General features: G+C 41.9%; 2 protein-coding genes across 4 annotated transcripts; both read right to left on the reverse strand.

Moving 5' to 3' along the window:
- Positions 1-93: 93 nt before the first annotated feature.
- Positions 94-11,727, reverse strand: LOC128443010 (sodium-coupled neutral amino acid transporter 3). Of its 3 annotated transcripts, none has more exons than XM_053425695.1 (16): positions 11,516-11,727; positions 8,200-8,323; positions 8,006-8,090; positions 6,930-7,045; positions 5,913-5,986; positions 5,725-5,817; positions 5,532-5,613; positions 5,349-5,431; positions 5,114-5,172; positions 4,881-5,021; positions 4,675-4,754; positions 4,483-4,583; positions 4,197-4,321; positions 2,798-2,942; positions 2,554-2,657; positions 94-1,346 (listed from the first exon to the last, which is right to left on the reverse strand). In XM_053425695.1, exons 2-16 carry the CDS (start codon positions 8,238-8,240, stop codon positions 1,242-1,244), a joined length of 1,434 nt encoding a protein of 477 aa, XP_053281670.1. In that variant the 5' UTR covers positions 8,241-8,323; positions 11,516-11,727; the 3' UTR covers positions 94-1,241. The 3 variants fall into 3 exon arrangements, with proteins under 3 accessions (XP_053281670.1, XP_053281669.1, XP_053281671.1); XM_053425694.1 differs by lacking the exon at positions 11,516-11,727 and adding an exon at positions 9,908-10,068; XM_053425696.1 differs by lacking the exons at positions 8,200-8,323; positions 11,516-11,727 and having other exon boundaries at positions 6,930-7,082.
- A 1,977-nt stretch (positions 11,728-13,704) lies between these two features.
- apex2 (APEX nuclease (apurinic/apyrimidinic endonuclease) 2) lies at positions 13,705-17,586 on the reverse strand. The gene is made up of 6 exons (XM_053425682.1): positions 17,424-17,586; positions 17,232-17,315; positions 16,087-16,267; positions 15,561-15,704; positions 15,364-15,433; positions 13,705-15,022 (listed from the first exon to the last, which is right to left on the reverse strand). The coding sequence occupies exons 1-6, from the start codon at positions 17,536-17,538 to the stop codon at positions 13,868-13,870; spliced, it is 1,749 nt and encodes a 582-aa protein (XP_053281657.1). The 5' UTR covers positions 17,539-17,586; the 3' UTR covers positions 13,705-13,867.
- Positions 17,587-17,700: the final 114 nt, after the last annotated feature.

Genomic DNA, 17,700 nt, shown 5'->3' on the forward strand with positions numbered 1-17,700 from the left:
GGGAGTTGACTGCTGCACTTGTCCTGCCGTGACTGCATTCATTTTAAAGACACACACACACACACACAAAAGATGACTTCAACTCCGTGCATGTACAAATGAGAGACATATTTTTTATTGACAGATAACAACATTCAAATTTATTTAAAAAATGTACAGGCTGAATGGCAATTTTTGAAAAAAAGTTATTTTTCTTTTTTTAACTTAAATCCTTGAAAGAAAAACCGCGTTTCTAAACCCGGATTTTGTTATACATTTTATTCGATAACTGGACTTTGCCGAACATGATTTTGTTTTAAAATATAATGTGTTGAAACCCATCTCAATATGACACAATAAATAAATTCTTTGGTTTGCAGCTATGACGACTTCAGCGACATGTATAAACTTGATATTGTGCAAACCTCTCTCTGTCTTTCTGATTGTCAGTAACTGAACGTTTGACCTTCATGATTATAGCAGCAAAAACCCCAGAAACTGCACCATATGAAAGGTCACGTCAGCCTCATCTGTGACGATGATAACCTCGTGTCAGAATTATATTAACAAATGATCATATTAAAACACATTCATTCATTTCCATGTACACGTCAGTGAAGTTTGACAGATTGGAGCGGTCAGGGATCTGCAGACTGACCCCTCGCTCGTCGTGCTGAGCTGAATCTGTCACGTTGAGAGAAATTTTTTGATTTTTGACACGTGTCTCTAATATATTACAAAAATCGCAACTGACAGTAATTTTCTTTTATAAAAAGCAAACGCTCATCATCACATTTCTGTCGTGTACACTCGGAGATCGTGAGGAGCTCGGCAGTGACTGAGTTATTCCAGGACACTCTACACAACCATCCTCTAAAATAGGATTTCCATTTGAGTCACGCTGTTCCCATTCATCCTTGATGCTGTTACTGGGAATACTCCGTTCCTATTCATTTCTACACCTCCCTGCTGCAGCCTGGGACACAGGTTTCAATAAGTCAGAACATATTTCTTAGTATTCTCATGCATCTTTGTTCTCTCCTCCGTTACAGGACCTTTTGACCTTTTGTCGGCCCCATCACTTTTGAATTTCTCTTTTCTTTTTTTAGGGGGGGGGGGGGGGGGGGGGGGGTTGTTGTGGTGGAAGGCCCTTCACATATCTTTCCAGCCGAACAGTCCAGCTCGGCAGATTAGGGGTTTAATTTAATGACGGGGAGCTTTGGTTGCATTGTTTTCATGGTGGCGCTGATCGGTCGTGGCAGCTAGTGTCCACCCCCGCTTCTGGACTCCCCAGTCACCCAGTCGGTGATGATGAACGACAAACTCATGATCATGAAGACGAATCCCAGGGCAGCGAAGCATGCAGCCTGCAGAGGCGGAAGGAAACACAACAACATCTGTGTCAACAACATGTCAAATAGTAAAGTAAAGCATTAAAATGTTTAAACTTCACATAATTTGTTTTGGTTCATCTCCTGACATGTGGGACGAAACCATCTTGATCATTTCAGGTGTCTTCCTGTGTTATCTGCCTCTGATTGGTCAGTGTGGAGAGTCATCAAGGTTTTGATTGGCCAAGAGGGGGGCGGGACTACAGGAGAGCGCAGGTCCGAGCGATTGGATGAAACATCGCGGGAAGCAGCGTGTGTTTCTCCTAAACAAAAGTGAAGTCACGTGTAACAGGTGACCTTAAAGTGTCGCTTAGGAAGTGTTTTAGTGTTTGGCCACGTGTTAGCATTCAGCTAATGCTAAGCTAGTTCGTAAAAAAAAAACGGACGCCAGAGCCTCACAGGGGCACCAGGTAGCGCACCACGTGACCGGAACAGCATGGTTGCACCTCTGGCTTCGAGGGAGGCGCCCCCCTTCTTCATGGACGTGCTGTCTTCATAGGAAGGAGGAGGAGGAGGAGGAGGAGGAAGATTTGATGCTGAGTGAGTAGCTGACTGTCATGGCCTCCAGGGATGAGGACTCTACTTGTTCTGTAAGTTCACTAACTTCACACGTCGCTCTCGAGCCTGTAACAGGGTTTTATTTCACATGTGGGCCCACATGAGTAAAACTGTGTCTGTGGTTTCATTCTGACTGTGTTTGAATTAACTGCTGTTGCTTAATTGTACTTTGTTCTATTCTACCCTAGCACATTTATTATATGTCCGGCTAAAGTCTTATCTTAGACATAAATAGCTTTGGCAAATTGCCATTATTTGTCTGTTATCTATATTTAAAGGACCCCTCCTGAAGTTTTGGGTTTTGCTTTAAAGAGGTTGCCTGAAGGTGATTTAATCATTTAATAAAATTGTTGTTTAATAAATCATTTATTTTCATCTTTGTCGGTGTTAATGAATATGATTTAATGCTGAGGTAGTTTTTCCTAGGATCACAAGGGTTAACACCGCTATTTACTCAGTTACAAGTTACTTTAAGCAGGTTGAAAACAGTACATATCATAAACGAGGTGTATTACAGGGATTGGTTCAGAAACAAAATAACCCAGTGCTTAGGATCTCATGGTGATTGAGGCCAAGCAAGAGAAGATTCATTTAATTTCATATAGCTGAAGGAATCGACTTGTACCTGAATCTTAGGTCTGGACAGTAAAGGCTCCTGGTCTTCAGGAATAATCCGGACATAGAAGATTCCAGGTAGGATGAAGATGAGGGTGGGGGCAGATGTGGCTCCTGTAGATGAAGGTGGAGAACAGAGAAGTTAAGACGGCACACAGAAAGTGATAACACAGCTTCCAGATGACAAAGTCAATACAAAAAAAATACCGCACTGAAGCCCAGACTAAACAATATTTCTTCACGTGTAAACATACCGATGATGCCAAAGATGTCGCGGATAGAGGGCACGAAGATAACGAGCAGGTTGACCAGGAAGATGAGACAGAAGGCGATGGCTATGTGTCTGGCCCAGTGGAAGGGCTTGTCAGGGAACAAGATCTGGAGCAGAGCCCTGCGGATCTGCAGAAGGAAGGAAGGAAAACATGTTTCCCTTTACAAGCAAGATAACAAGTACTAAGACTGATACAAATAAAGGTCATCTGGTTTTATCACCACAGGTAACAGCTTTTTGCCACTGTTCATTTGGCGCTACACGTATATTCAGTAACTCCGTCTTCCAGCTAGCTGACACTTTAGCGAGCATTTTCCATCGCCCCTTGAGGTCATAAATATTTGTTTGTAGATGACGTACAAGACCAGAAGTGCGACATACTTGACAGTTTCAGTGTGCAGAGCAACAGCAGGTGTTCACACTCTAAACAGAAATACAGTATTAAAGGAGTAGTTTCACTTTTGGGGAAAACCCCTGATATTCTGTATATTGATCGATTAAGACAATAATCTGGCAAAGGCACTGCCATGCAAGCAGCATGTTCTGATAGCCTTAACAGGAATAAGTTCAGGGTCGGAATAAGCAATTATGGAATTAGGTTTGGAGGAGTATTCCGACCTCTTATTGGAGTTTTCATAGCATTTAGCAACATTGACATAAGAAAGTTGCCAACAGCTTGATGATGCATGGCCTCAGTTTGCGTGGAAACAAGTAGTAGGCCATGTTTGCTGATTGACGCTGCATTTTTAATAATCTCTTTTATTCTGGATGCTTTCCAGCCATTTAAAAGACTGGTCCCTTTCAGAATCTGTAGATGACTCTGAAGTCTGAAAAGGCTTCACACACTCAGCACAGTGCTGAAACAGAAACAGCTGCTTTGAGAAGTTTTGCTCTGAAACTGAGTTATTTTCAGAACCTTGACAATAACTCTATTCTTACTCTCTCTCAGACTGTGTATTTGCATGGATCCCTGCTGCAGCGCCACTAATGTGGTAAAGAGTCGACATTAGAAGCCTCGTGAACTCGTAATGTTCCAGCTGTGAGTTCAGGATGTTCTTGGACAACCTTGGTAGGAGGTGACCTACTTAAAAAAGAAAAGCCTCAAGTCATAAACTGGTCTCAGGCCTATCTGCCAATAAAATATGGGGCTTATTAGAATGAATTCACAATTCTTTAACCACTAGGGGTCATCACTTTCACAATAATGATTTTAATAAGCCTCCATAATGGCTTTCATACTGCATTTATCTATTCTTAGTAAATACAATTCTATAAAGTATATTTTACAATTAAAAGATATTTATTGAGGTCAACCCTTTCTTTTTATGAAATGTGTAAAGTAAACATTACTTCTTTCTTTTCTAATAGGATGAATGTCTCACCGGAAACAGAACCACGGGGACGGTGAGCGTGACGGCCACGAGCACCGCCAGACGCACGCAGAGGATCAGGACGTCCTTGAAGCCCAAGCGACTGTAGGTGTGGAGCAGCTCGGACTCCACAGCACCTGTACACACACAGGGACGCACACACCGCTTGATAAACAGTATCTCACCTGGTATAGACCCTCTTTCACAACATCGGAAAATGCACTGGGCACAAGTGGACCATTCATTTGAAATCTTGCCAATCACCACTTCAGAACAGAGTGACCTTTGAGTGTCTTACCATAGAAGGTGAGGTAACCGAAAAGAGCCGTCATTAGGTACATGACAAACATGGCCAAGATGGAAATGTTGGCGACACCCTGCATACGTTTCTTGGTGGCACTGCAACATAAAAATAATTTTATTAAAACATTTTTAGCTCGGCTTTCTTCTCCCACACGTTTAAAGAAAAAGACGATTCTTTCTGACTTACTCTCGCAGCTCGGTGTAGATCGGTAACACCTCGGGGTGACAGACAAAAGCGAAGGCCAGGATTGGGATTGTGTACGCGGTCTAAAAGCAGAGGACAACAAATGTTGGTGAGTAGTACACAGCCAATAGTTTACCTGTAATCAATACATCTGTTGACATAACACGCCCTGATGAAACTTTGCGATGTGTAAATGATATTCCTCAAACCTGTGAGTTGACGGTAAACATCTTGGCTTCACAGAAGTCGCCCGTCTCATTCATGGCAGCGTGGTCGTCACTAAAAACAGTCATATTAGGATGATCCTCCTCCTCCAGTGGACAATCAATATTGAATTTCTTGTAGATAACCTGGGGATTGACAGCAATCCGAGATAAAACGTTAAACGGAGGAACAGCTGAAGATATTGTATGAATCTTTATTTGGCTCTTTGCCGACTCACCGAAATGAGGAAAAACACCATGCAAGTGAGGGAGAGGCCACTGGTGTAGCCCAGGTAACCTGGATTAGAAAAAGATTCAGTCACAAACTCAGAGGAAACACTGGAAGAGATGATACTTTGAATTTCAGAATATGAGAGTTAACACATCATTAAAAACAGGTCGTAGAGACGTGAAATATATGAGAAAATAAAGGTAACGACTAAAGAAAATGTGACGACAGGATGAAAAACATACCGAGTTGTTTCATGAGTGCTAGAGGAAGAATGATGGAAATGCTAACAATGATGATCAGGTAGTTTCCATTCATGAACCACTCTCTAAGAAACAGTCAGACAAACAAAATCAGTTCTGCAGAAAAACTAAAACGTGAGTCTACTGAGGTATATACATAAATCAGAGTAATCCTTCTCCACTCACCCGGTGTTTACATTAGTTCCAAGAAAAGCTTGAATAACCAGAGGGAGCTCAGACTTGACGATGAAGAGATAGCTGGACATTGCTAAAAGGAGATTGAAACAAGTTTATTTTGGTCATTTACTATGGTGTGTTGATCTGAGGGTATCAGTTTTAAATAAATAACACAAAAAGATTTCATAAAAAGACATTGTACCTCCGATGTTGTGTATTGTAATAATGCACCCAGCCACTATTTTTCCCACGGAGCCAAACGCCCGATTCCCCAGCTGTTCATACGCCCGGATCCCTGAGAGCACATGAACATTATATTTGTGTGATAAGTTCTGAATACAGAATTTATTCTGTGGCCTTGTATGCTAAGTGGCCGTAGCTCTGGCTCACCGACAACTCCAGCACATTTCAGCAGGAGATGGATTGAATACGCAGACAGAATGGCAATGGACATCAACAGGATTCTGTGAAGACACCAGAGAGGGGATTTAATTTTTATATACAAAGAGAATGGTTAAAGATAATTCTATTAATATTCAATCTGTGGGAATCATCTTTAGTCACTGTTCTTTTCCACCCTCACAAGAGTTTGGCTTTAGGAGCCCCCCCGCCACATAGCACAGGTCTGATCCAAGCAGGCGGGCCTTGGATCTGTTCCCTAAGGTCTAAATTTAACAGCTCAAATCTGATTTAGAGAAGCTGCGTGTGCATGAGCTCTAATGGTACAATGTGACAGATCAGGCTTTGCGCAGTAGCAGTTGCATGCGCACATTTACACCCACAAAGGCCACACAGGGACACACAAACGTATTCCTGCGCAGAGCTCAGGCCACCACTCATACCTGTCCTAACACAAACACACAGATGACACACACACCCCTGTGGCCCTGCTTCTAGCCTTATAAGGACCCTCCACTGACTGCATCCACACTGCATCCAACAACACAAACTTTGACCTAATCCTAATTATAACCTGAATCAAATATCAAATATCTAACTTAAAGTGAAACACCAGTAACAACAAAATAAATAAAACATACACAACAAATAATTAACTATGCAAAAAATGTAATGCAATCTTATCACATCTCGAAAGAAAAGATAAAACGCATACAGAAACATTAAGAAAAGGACAAAATGACTTGCACACATCTTCACTGTGTTGAACACACTCATCTAACAGCCATGCTTTATTCTTGCAACCTCAAGGAGCATCTGGCTTAACCCAAATACTAAATATAAGTCACAGGAAGAAGCTGAATATAGTTAACTACAATATCCTCTTTGGACAAGAGTATTTTAAGGATGCAGTGGGCAAATGCATGCATATACACATGGATAGACAAATACATTAACACACGTGTAAACAGTCAGACATACAGTTTGTGTGTTTGGCTTCATACTCACAAAAAAAGAATGATTCCAGTGTTGGACATTGCAAAAGCCAATCCGAGAATTCCACTGCCCATTATGGAGTTACTGAGATTAAAGACGGACATGCCGAATGAAGTCTTTCCCTCGAACTGCAGTGAGAAGACAACAGAAGATGAAAATCAAATTCTGAAACAAAATCACACAACAGCACAAGGATCACAGCAAAGAAACATGAGGTGTGTGACCGTGATTAACTTTAAGTAACTTCACGTGAAGTAACTTAGTTGTAGTTGGCCAGTGAATACAGCCCCGTAACAGAGGGCCAGTAAAGAGACAGACATGGTTGGTTAAAACTTTATGGATGTTTTTGACGGTACACCAGCCCAGTGGGATTTGTCCTGAAGTCCCTGTGGCCGTGAGCTAAATTCTGCAAAGTTGGAAGTACCTCTAACTGACCTGTGAGCCTAATAAACCATTTACTCACACCTGACACCCCCCCCCCCCCCCCGTCCCACCCGAGTACCCCCCACCGAAATTCTCCCTCCTTTAAATCAGCTTTCAACTGTGGGTCAAAGAACACGGATCACAACGAGCTATAAACAAACAACCTAGTAAGGGTCAGATATTTTTTCATGGAATCTCAACATAACTGAACATAAAATACACTTTTTCTCGTGTTGGTTGCGTATTTTCTCCATGGACAAACCTAAACATAGCGCATGTACTGTGTGTATATATATAGAGAAGAATATGATTACATTATTAGCATCGGCAATCGGCCTATTTTAACTGGCTCTTCCAAAATTTAATTTGAGCTGGTTTCAAACATTCTCTGCTATTTCAAGACCTTCTGAGGCTTGAAAGAATATGTTGTGGTTATTATTTAAGGTCTACTACATACGACATACACAGTTCAGGTAATCAACATTTTAAACTCAATATTTATGAATATGGGGATACCTGAGTATTTGCATCTTTCATGAGTGTTTGCATTTGGGTCAATAAGTGGCTGTTTACCTTTTAAACAAGGTAGAGCCGGTTTTCATACAGCCGCTGGGCGCACACACGCACACAAACACACACACACACAAAAAGGGAAAATCACTCACATCTGTAAAGTGCATTTCTTTCTTAGCACCAGTTTTATTTGGGAGAAACTCCTCGTGTTCAGCCATGACGTCCAGCCCATCAAACCTATACAACAGGGAAAAAACATATATATATATATATATATATATATATATAATTAGGTCGCGACACATTAACTGTGATATGATCTATCCAGTTTGTTTATGAATCTTACCCTTCATCCTTGCTGTGTCCATTCATCTTCTGGAGCTCCATTGTTTTGGTTGGTACTGAGTTTCTTGCTCAAAGGACTTTAAAGATTCACGTTTGCTTGACCCAAGATTTCGCTTTAAAATTTTCTGGAAGAAAAGACACAGCCACTTTTTAATTTGCAGAATAGTTGGTTATCAAAATCTACTGCGCACCTAGAAAGCAGAGATCTGACACACTTTCCATTATTTGTGGGAAAAAATAAACCTTTTCTGAATTCTTAACAACTAAAGATCTCACTCAGGACGGGCTCTGGTCTCCGGTACGATAAATATGGATTTATTTAAGCGACTGGCAAAGGTATTTAAAACTCCTCAGCCATTTTAAGGTAAACAAAGCCTATTTGAGGAAAGCCACAGCACTCAAGAAACTCTGAATACGACGAGTAGCCTACAATACAGAAAGTGCTTTGTAGCTTCAAAATGGCAGGCCTACAAAGACTGGAGACACACCACTGTAATTTCTCCCACTCGCCAAAGACAACATGAATCTTGGATTTATGATGTTTTCTTCTTTTGGCGAACTCCTTTGCCACGGGTTCAAGTTGGACTTCTCCTCCTCCTCGGATGTGAGGATGGAAAAAAAAAAGGACTTCTGGATTAGAAAATAAATCTGAGAGGAAATTTGACACGTTAGCTGTGTCAGTTTAAAGCGTGTGTGATATTAAGGGCTTTAAGTAACAAATGTTGTCAGAGGACTTATGTTGCTCTAATCTACTGTGGGCCACACAAAGCTGGCATGGACGTGCTCTGGGAATGAGCGTAGGTCTGCGCTCCTGCCACAGGGGTCATGGGAGACTTCCCTTCTCCAAGTGTCCTCAGGATTTTCACATCTGACCCCTAAAGACACAGTCGTTGTGACATTCCTAAAAAGTTTTTCACTAAACTGGAATTTCCCCCCCTTTCCTACGCTTGTTTCTGAACAATCCCTACAACTTTGTGCTTGATAGCAGTGGCCCACAGAAACAAACAAAGGCTTCCTGTGTACATGGTGCTATTTAGTCTAAATACAGAGTCGTCCTTTGCCTGCATACTGGCCTCAGGTCAGGTTTGGTTAGACTAACTTTCTTCAGCTACTAACGTAATGACTTTCCCATGGCTCGTGGCCAACACACTCGAGCAACAAGGAATTCTGACTAAATGTCAGCAACGTGTTCCACTTTAAGTTTCACAAAAAACACTCAACGCTCACATTGTAGGAGGCAGATGTTTTACAACAGGGCCTGCTGCTATGCATTTTAGGGGAGGGTGAAGCCGGAGAAACTTGACAAACCAAGTTAACTGAAAACTTGTTCCACGTTAGACAACTCATTGGCCACAGGGGTATCGCTCAGTGGAAACAAAGAAGGAATAGAAACCCAAAAGCACTCTTGTGTTTTCCATCAGTTTATACAGCCTTTTTCTTTTTACCCCAACAACCTTCCCTGATGCAGCTTCCAATGTGCTCAATGTATTGTAGTTAAAAAGTCGTATTATCCTGAAACAACCATTAGACTAATCTTGTCAATGAATAACACAACAGGAGATTAATGCAGCCTTACTATCCAGCCCTGAACGCCACATGGTTTCTTGTCTGATGCAAGACCAGCTTACTATTGACAGTTAGCCCTTCCCTTTCCTTCTACAGCATAAGAAACTCAAAGACACACACACACACACATATGACCGACTCACCCTTAGCCCAGCAGCCTTGTCTGGATATCGTAACAATAATTCCTGGTTTAAATTTGGCTCAGTTTTCAGTCTCCAATGTTCTTATGCAGCTTAGGGAGTCTCTTGAAAGCTCCTTGGTAGTGAGGAGTTGAGAGAGTGAGAGAGATTAGAGGCTGGGAGGGAGTAAGAGGGAAATGGGAACACCCATACTTAACCCTTTGTTTAACCAGTTACAGGTAGTTCCAGTGACATACACGCTGCAGGGATCCGCTCACCAGGTGCCTGCACTGGGAAGGTGTCAACACTGGAGCCCAAACAATGGGAATCAATTATTTTTCTAGTTTCCCCGACAGTCTGCAGTCCGAGGCTACAGGTAAACCCAGGAACTCTGCACATTTACATGGACTTATCCTACTGGAGACTGATTACCATGTCACTGCAGACTATGGGAGCAGAAAGAAGGACCAGAATGGGTCTCCTCCACGGTGGGCTTTTGTCTCACCATGGGCGGACACTCACTGACAGTTTGCATCCTGCTGGAAGTCACTGTGATGGTAATTAGCTTAGGAGATAAGCGCTTTTTTAAGATTGTCAACATGTGATTGTGCTCAGGAGTGGAAACATGGTGCGTGCTCACAAGTTACCATGTGCTTGATCCAAAACAAAGCCGAGCTGACGTGTAGCAGCAGAAGTGGGCATGTCATGCAACACATGAAAAAGATCCTCGAAAGTCCAGGAGGTTGTTTAAATATTGTTTACAATAGCAGACACCTCCATATTTAAACATCATATAAGGAGGTGCTGTGCAGTATATCATGCTTCCTGCATAAACCAAAAACACTCTACGTCAAACCTCAAGTGTCACCGACTTCTCAGTGACATTTCAGTTGGTTGAGGAAATTCTACGTAACGGAGATAAGGGCTTTGCTAGCACAGCAGAGAAACACCCACATGTTCGTTATCTCCCCCCCAGCCACAATAGATTACTGGAAATGTGTCTCTGTTTCCACGATCTCACATAAAGGATTGTATACGTCGGTGGCAGATTTTTTTAACTTTATTGTTTATTCATTATAACAAAAGGAAAACAAAGGATCACATCCAGAGGCTGCTTGGAAGATTTCTAGCAAAATATCACAATTTGAGGTCTTTACAGATTAATTAATTTGAATAAAGACATTTTGCTGCTGCTGTTGCCGTCAAATGACTTCATTGATTTGAATGAAAGTCTAGGACAGTTAAACAAACTTATGTATAACATAACACATGTTATCCACGTGTGTGGAAATACAGCTCACAAGGAGACATTTTGGATCCAGACAAATGCTTGAATCAAACACTTTATATTTATACCAAACGGTATGCCAGCAAACTCCAGCCAAGATGATATCCCATTTCAGTGAGACATTTATAAAATCCCACATCTGTGCTATGAATCCTGCCATGGCAGCACATACTACAAATGAGAACACGTATATAGTTAAAGTGTAAACAATGAGCTGTGAGTGTATAGTACATTATTAGAGGTAAAACAATCATTTAAGACAGTATCTGTGTGAGTGGGGAATTGTATTGTGGCACAAATACAGAAGCAGAGTGCTGCCCCACAGGGTTTCTTCTTGTACTCACCCCTCTAGTAGCCTGAAAGATGGATGTCCTCAGTCTTGACAGAGTTAGCGGGGTTAACGTTAAAAGCTTGTTGGCTGATTCATGTCCAAAACACGTCTTTTAAAGAGTCATGGGTTGTTTTTGCAACTGTGAAACGACTGAGAAAAATGAGGGAAGGAAGGAGGTTGTCATATGCGCGCGTTAAAAAAGATATTTCCTGCCATGTCAGAAACGCAGCCCCTCCCTTTCCTCCAGAGTGGTCAGGCCACGTGTGGGGCTCTGTTACTTTATAAAATACTGCAACTGGACACTGCCAGTACTTTTGTGAGGGGGGGGGGAATAGTCGAACAGTCTTTCAAATGTAATATAAATCCAAAGAAATAAAAACTTGCTCCAGATTAGAATACTCTGCCAACTGGCCTACGTGACAGTGGTTACTCTGTGGCTGTGCAGCTGGTTGTGTCAATAAAATGTGATGCTGTGGAAAGTTACTTGTCTGTGCTTCAGCTTTGTGTCATCAGCTCACTGTCATCTCCATCTAGTGGGCAATGTTCACAATCCTCAGTGTCGATCATCTTGGACAATCAGAAGCTACGGTATATGATGTGGGTTGGTTTCAAGCAATGAGCACAAGTAGGGCTGCACATTCGAATCACTATTCTGAAACTCAACTGATTTGTCATTTGAAGTCGGGAAAAAGTGTAAAATGTCCCTTACAAGTTCTTAGAGCCCAACGTGACATCCTCAAATCACCTTGTTCCAATAACCAACATCATCAAACTCCAAGACTTGCAATATATCATATAAAACAGTCAAGGGTTGCAAACCTTCACAATTGAGCTGCGAGCACCTGTGATCGGGACCTGATGCGGCCGAGGGGTTAGTTCGAACAGGGACTAGACAAAACGGGTCAGAGTTGTGTGCGTGTTGTGCATCACTGTAAGGATAAACTCGTCACCTACTGCGTCCGTCTCACGGCACTGGTTCACATCCACTAATCACACATTAAGGCCCACGCCTTCAAGTGTAGAACACACAGTGAAAATTGAATGTCAATCGAATGAAAGTAGTGAAATGAGGCTAACCCCCTTTTGGCCGTGGGTGGTGCTATCACTATCACTGCAGCATCCTGAGACGTCAGAGGAAGCTGTGACATTAGAGCAAACCGATTACATGGAAGTCTTTTCTTAATGAAGCATTTGAAGTGTTCTTTTATATAATTCCTGTGTGGAGTTAAATAGTAAGTCACAAACAAGTGTAATTCTAACAGCTTTAACCCATTGATACACAAAAGGGGTCAAAAGGGACCCAACTCAGTTTTTATTCTCTATATCTTTAACGTGAATGAATTTCATCAGTCAGTATGTCAGGTAATCCCCAATGAAGTTGTTTTTGATCATCTAAATCCTTATGTAAACAATTTCTTGACTTTTTTTGAGTAAACATCTTTTTTGTATCACTACCCATCAAATGCACAACATGGGTTAATAATGACCCGAATTCATTTCCTGTGTTATTTCATGCATGAGGTAAATGTATTTTTATCATTTAACATTTAATAATTATTCTAAGTTTTCATTAAATATCTTGTTTTTAAATAACCACAAATCATTTAGTTTTTTCCTTTCATACTTTATGAACAAACGTTAACCGATCCAAAGTGTTAGTTTTGCTGGTCGTATTAATTTCAGACTTACAGTTGAAATGGTCATAAAGATGCTGCATGAAGAACCGGATGAGGAAAGCGAGGAGGCAAATCTTGGTCTTGATTCTGAGTTGGAAATCTCTGATGCTGAGGAACCTAAACCTGATTAGGAACACTAATCATTTTCAATTACTCCAGAATCTGTACATTTACACCAGGCCTGATTCGGTGAGTTTTTGTGTTTGTTCAAGCCGTCAAAACAACCGTCAGCTTTGCTTTGATCTCATTGTATCTCTGTCAACTTAACAAGATGGAGACTAAAACTACGTTGATTTGAGTTTTAGTCTTTGGGTAAATCTTAAAGGAAGTGACAAAAATAATCCCTGGTTCGACTCCTTTATCCGCAACTAAAAGCAATCGGTTCCATTCAAGCCTCAAGTGTTTTAGTAGTTTTTTTCATATTCTTGCTCAGATATAAACCAAACAAGGGTGAAAATGTATAACCTACTTGGCAGAGATAATTAATTGGTTTCAACTCTGAGAATAAATAAATACAAACTCAAAATACTAGAAAACTAATGTCTTTTATTATTTAGCTCAGAAAAAAACACTGTCAACGATTAAAATCTATGAAAGGACGAGACATCTGTGGGTCCATCTTTCAGTCATTACTTGTGGTAGAGGTTTTACAGCAGAAAACATGATCTGTGGTCCCTGCAGTAAACATGTTACTTTCCCTTGTCGACCCAGGCAAAGAAATTACATCGAGCCTCCTGATTGGAGGCATGGCCTTGAGGACGTGCACACACAAAGAACTGTTTACCCATGTTAGGCCCCTCCTTCTTCACAGTACGCAGCACACAGGGTTCCCTGTGGACCTTACAGGAGGGCGGTGGAGGCGGTCCGTGAAGAACTGACTTCCAAAACACAGATGATGCTCCTGTGTTGGCACCCGAGTGTCCCACAGTGGGCTGTGTGGTTGAATGTTTTGTCTTCACCTCTTTGTTAAATTTCTCTGCGGGGCTGCTGGTGCACGTCTCTGGGGAATGATTATTCACAGTCTCTGTATCTTCAGGAACTCTGTCTGTGACTGAGGAAACGTGTTCTCTCGTTGTGGACTCTTTCTGTGAGGTTTGTGTTGAGGTGTTATCCAGGCTGAGAGGTGTTTCACACGGTCTCAAAGGGGCTTCAGCAGGGGGAACAACATTTGTGGGTTTAAGTTTGAAAAAGGAAAGGAGGCTGCCTTGTGGCTTTGAATTAGTCTTTACTGTCTTTGTCTTTTTCCCTCTTGGGACAACAGAATCTGATGTTAATCCCCGTTTTTTACCGGAGACACTTCCAGCTCCCAGTGGGTTTAAATTCTCCATCTTTTCTCCCTCCTCCTGGGATCCAGGTAAAACATCCCTCTGCTCAGACTGAGCTGACTTTGGATCGACCTTGACAAGGAAGCGTGAGAGTTTCTGCTGCTTGCCAGCGAACTCCGGCAGGTAGCGAGTACAAAGGGGAGGAGGCTTTGAGTTGGGTAAGAGAGGGCAGCTCAGTTGCCCCCACACAGGGCAGTGGTCGGACCCCTCCACCTCTGGCATGATGTCCGCCGTCACAAACTGCTCCTTGGCGAGCTGGCAATCAGCGAATATATAATCAATGCGGGTGCCATAGTTGGTCTGCCGCGCTCCAGTGAGTGTGGACCAGCACGTGAAGGCGTTTGTCCGAGTTGGGTGGAAATAGCGAAACGTATCCACAAATTTCCCTCCGTGGACGGGATCTGTCGGAGTTTCCTCAGATTCTTCATCGAGTTCCACCTCATTCCTGTCTTCCTCTTGTTTGGCACCGTGCAGGAAACCATTCAGCCATTTCCTGCCAGGATGTTCACCAAAATCCTCCTAAGTAAGGACAAAATACATTTAGTTGTATTATGATGAATATGCAAACACAGGGTTAAATTTTATTATATTACAGGGATAGTTTGACATTTTTGGAAACACTTTAATTAGTTTCCTTGCTCAGACGGATAACGCTCTCGTCTCAGTTTCTCCTCTGTCTCCACCTATTTCCTGTATTTATGCTGAGCTAATCAGCTGCTGGATATAGTTTGATAATCAATTTACAGTCACAAGAGAGTTGATAAACTTGATAAGATACTGAAAGTGTTTCCCCCAAAATGGGAACTATTTTGAAGTTAAAAAACGAATATTCATATGACATCATTCTAACTGTTACTTACAATATCGCTGGGATCACAGTGGTCTATCGGCCGGTGAGATGTATTAACATCTCCTAAAACAATCACATGGCTGGAAAAAAAAACAGCAGAGAAAAAACTTTAGTTTCCCATTTGTCATTGCTAATAAATTATGATAAGATCGACAGCTTTGTTTGAGCTCAAATGAAGAACAGTCCTAAAGTGGTAGAAGCACTCACCTGCCATCTTTCAGCACAGCCTCAGCCCGACACTGGAGCAGCTTGTAGAACTGCAGTTTGAACAGCTTTCGCTCCGGCTTTTCAGGATCAGCCCGCGGACAGTACACGTTGATGACGGTAACAGTTTGCACCTTTTCCTGACACCTGGGGGGGAAATAACAAGGCTTAGTCAACTACAGCTAATATACTGTGACAGAAAAATGTAGAATCACTATAAAATCTCACATCTCAAAATTTGCTAGGCTGAAGGTGATGTTTCAGATTTATTGTTATTTTTACCAAAACTCAATAACTCCTCAAATGTTTATTTAAACATGTTAAATGAGAAAGAAGGGAACTAATCTGCTATTTTGAATGATACATGTCTGGAAGTATTTGGCTTCTTTCACCTTTGAAACAAGTAAATACTCCAAATAAGATGAGAGAACCCTAAATATAAACACAAGCTGGGATGCATAGGTAGTTGGTTTCATGAAAAAACACAGACTCCTCACAGAAACCTCAAAGTACACTGATTCTCTCTTACATGATTCGGTGCTGTGTGATGATGGCTCGTCCTTCATTGTCCAACAGCTGCAGCTCCTCGGTTGAAAACTCAGCGTGGTCCCCGTAGCATCCCACTGCCCCTTCGTGGCTGGTGAGCAGACCGGTGAGACCCTCCTCAGCAGCGAAGGGAGTGGCACTGTCCTTACAGTAAGTGGCAACGCCTGTGCACATCAGGAATGGGAAGTGAGTTAGTTCAGATGGTGCAGTAATCTTACAGCAGCAACTGTAGAGCAGCGGCTACAGGGATATTATACCTGACTAATAAATAAGAGTCCATACATTATAATAAGGTTTTAATTTATAAGACTGTGTTCTCAGTGAACACAGTTGGAAAAATTCAAACTCCAATTTGACCTTTAATGAAAACTCTGATGTTATTTTGATATTTTTTAATAACGCAGAAACAGGAGGGCCCGCTTGGTCCTGGGATACCCCCTTGACCCAGTGGAGGATGATGGCTGTCTTCTCTGGTGAACAACCAGTCCCACCCCCTGCAGGACACCATCCCAGTACTGGGCTGGTGTCAGTACTGGATCAGTCCGTCACTGAAGGACAGACTGATCCAGTGTCTGAAGGAGAGGTATCGCAGGTCAACTGAACAACCAGCGCTGCTCCCAGTAGAACTACACGCACGCATTATGGACTAACTCTGGTTTAACTCTCTTAACTTTGCAATATTCATTGCGTCTTTGCAATACAATAATTAATGTGCAATCCATTCACTATGTATATTCTCACTGCACATATTGTCCTTGATTTTACACTGTGTATATTAATCTTCCTCTCACTAAAGTATTATTATCATGACACTTACTTATTATTACTTGCTTGTGCTTATTTTGGACTCTTGCTGCTGTAATATTGCAAATTTCTCAATTATGGGACTATTAAAAGATTATTTACTTAACTTATAGATTAATAAAGTAAATTAATGGAACATTTTCAATGTCAATTTGTCCAATCAATGGTTTAAGTATAACAAGAATTTCGACAATGCTGCAAATGTACACGGTCTTCTCTTTATTCACTGACGTCTGTGTCAGTTGCCACAACACATTACAACATCAGGGGCATTTTAACATTACTGTGAAGGAATCAATGACTTGTCATGACTCTGTAATTAACCTGAATATCCGCTGCGTCCTCGGCTGTAGCTGAAATAGGAGTTGTAACCGTCTACGATGGCGCTTCTCTCATCCAGCAGGTCCCCTGAGGAGTGGAGGGGGGATCTGTGTTATCGTCACAACTTTCCTCACATGCACACGAGTGGTGGTTCGTTACATGGCGGCCGCCTCTCCGCTCGGGTTAACCACCTACTTGTGACTTTAGTCTCCTGTACGCAGATGATATCTGCGTCCAGAGCATCCAGAGCCTGTTTGATTCCTCCTCTGAAGGTCCGGATCCCGTTTATATTCCAGGTGACGATCTTCATCTTGGGAAACTAACGGCAGAGACGGACAACTGCGGAAGTGAACCGGAAGTCAAGGGAACGTACGAGCGGAAGTGACGTTTTTCACTCATTTATTCCGTTTTTTATTTCTTATTTAGTGTTTGTTGATACAATATATATTTTTGTATTAGTTTAATATTTGTT

This window comes from Pleuronectes platessa, chromosome 6, assembly GCF_947347685.1.
Source record: "Pleuronectes platessa chromosome 6, fPlePla1.1, whole genome shotgun sequence".
Taxonomy (NCBI): domain Eukaryota; kingdom Metazoa; phylum Chordata; class Actinopteri; order Pleuronectiformes; family Pleuronectidae; genus Pleuronectes; species Pleuronectes platessa.

Coding starts and splice junctions, on each gene's coding strand:
- LOC128443010 (XM_053425695.1), bottom strand. CDS start 8,240: ATGGAGCTCCAGAAGATGAATGGACACAGCAAGGATGAAGG. Junction 4,755..4,880: donor TGTTTACCGTCAACTCACAG/GTTTGAGGAATA, acceptor CTCTGCTTTTAG/ACCGCGTACACAATCCCAAT. Junction 1,347..2,553: donor TGTCCAGACCTAAGATTCAG/GTACAAGTCGAT, acceptor CCGCCTCTGCAG/GCTGCATGCTTCGCTGCCCT.
- apex2 (XM_053425682.1), bottom strand. CDS start 17,538: ATGAAGATCGTCACCTGGAATATAAACGGGATCCGGACCTTCAGAGGA. Junction 16,268..17,231: donor AGGACGCAGCGGATATTCAG/GTTAATTACAGA, acceptor TGATGTGCACAG/GCGTTGCCACTTACTGTAAG. Junction 15,434..15,560: donor GCTGTGCTGAAAGATGGCAG/GTGAGTGCTTCT, acceptor TTTTTTTTCCAG/CCATGTGATTGTTTTAGGAG.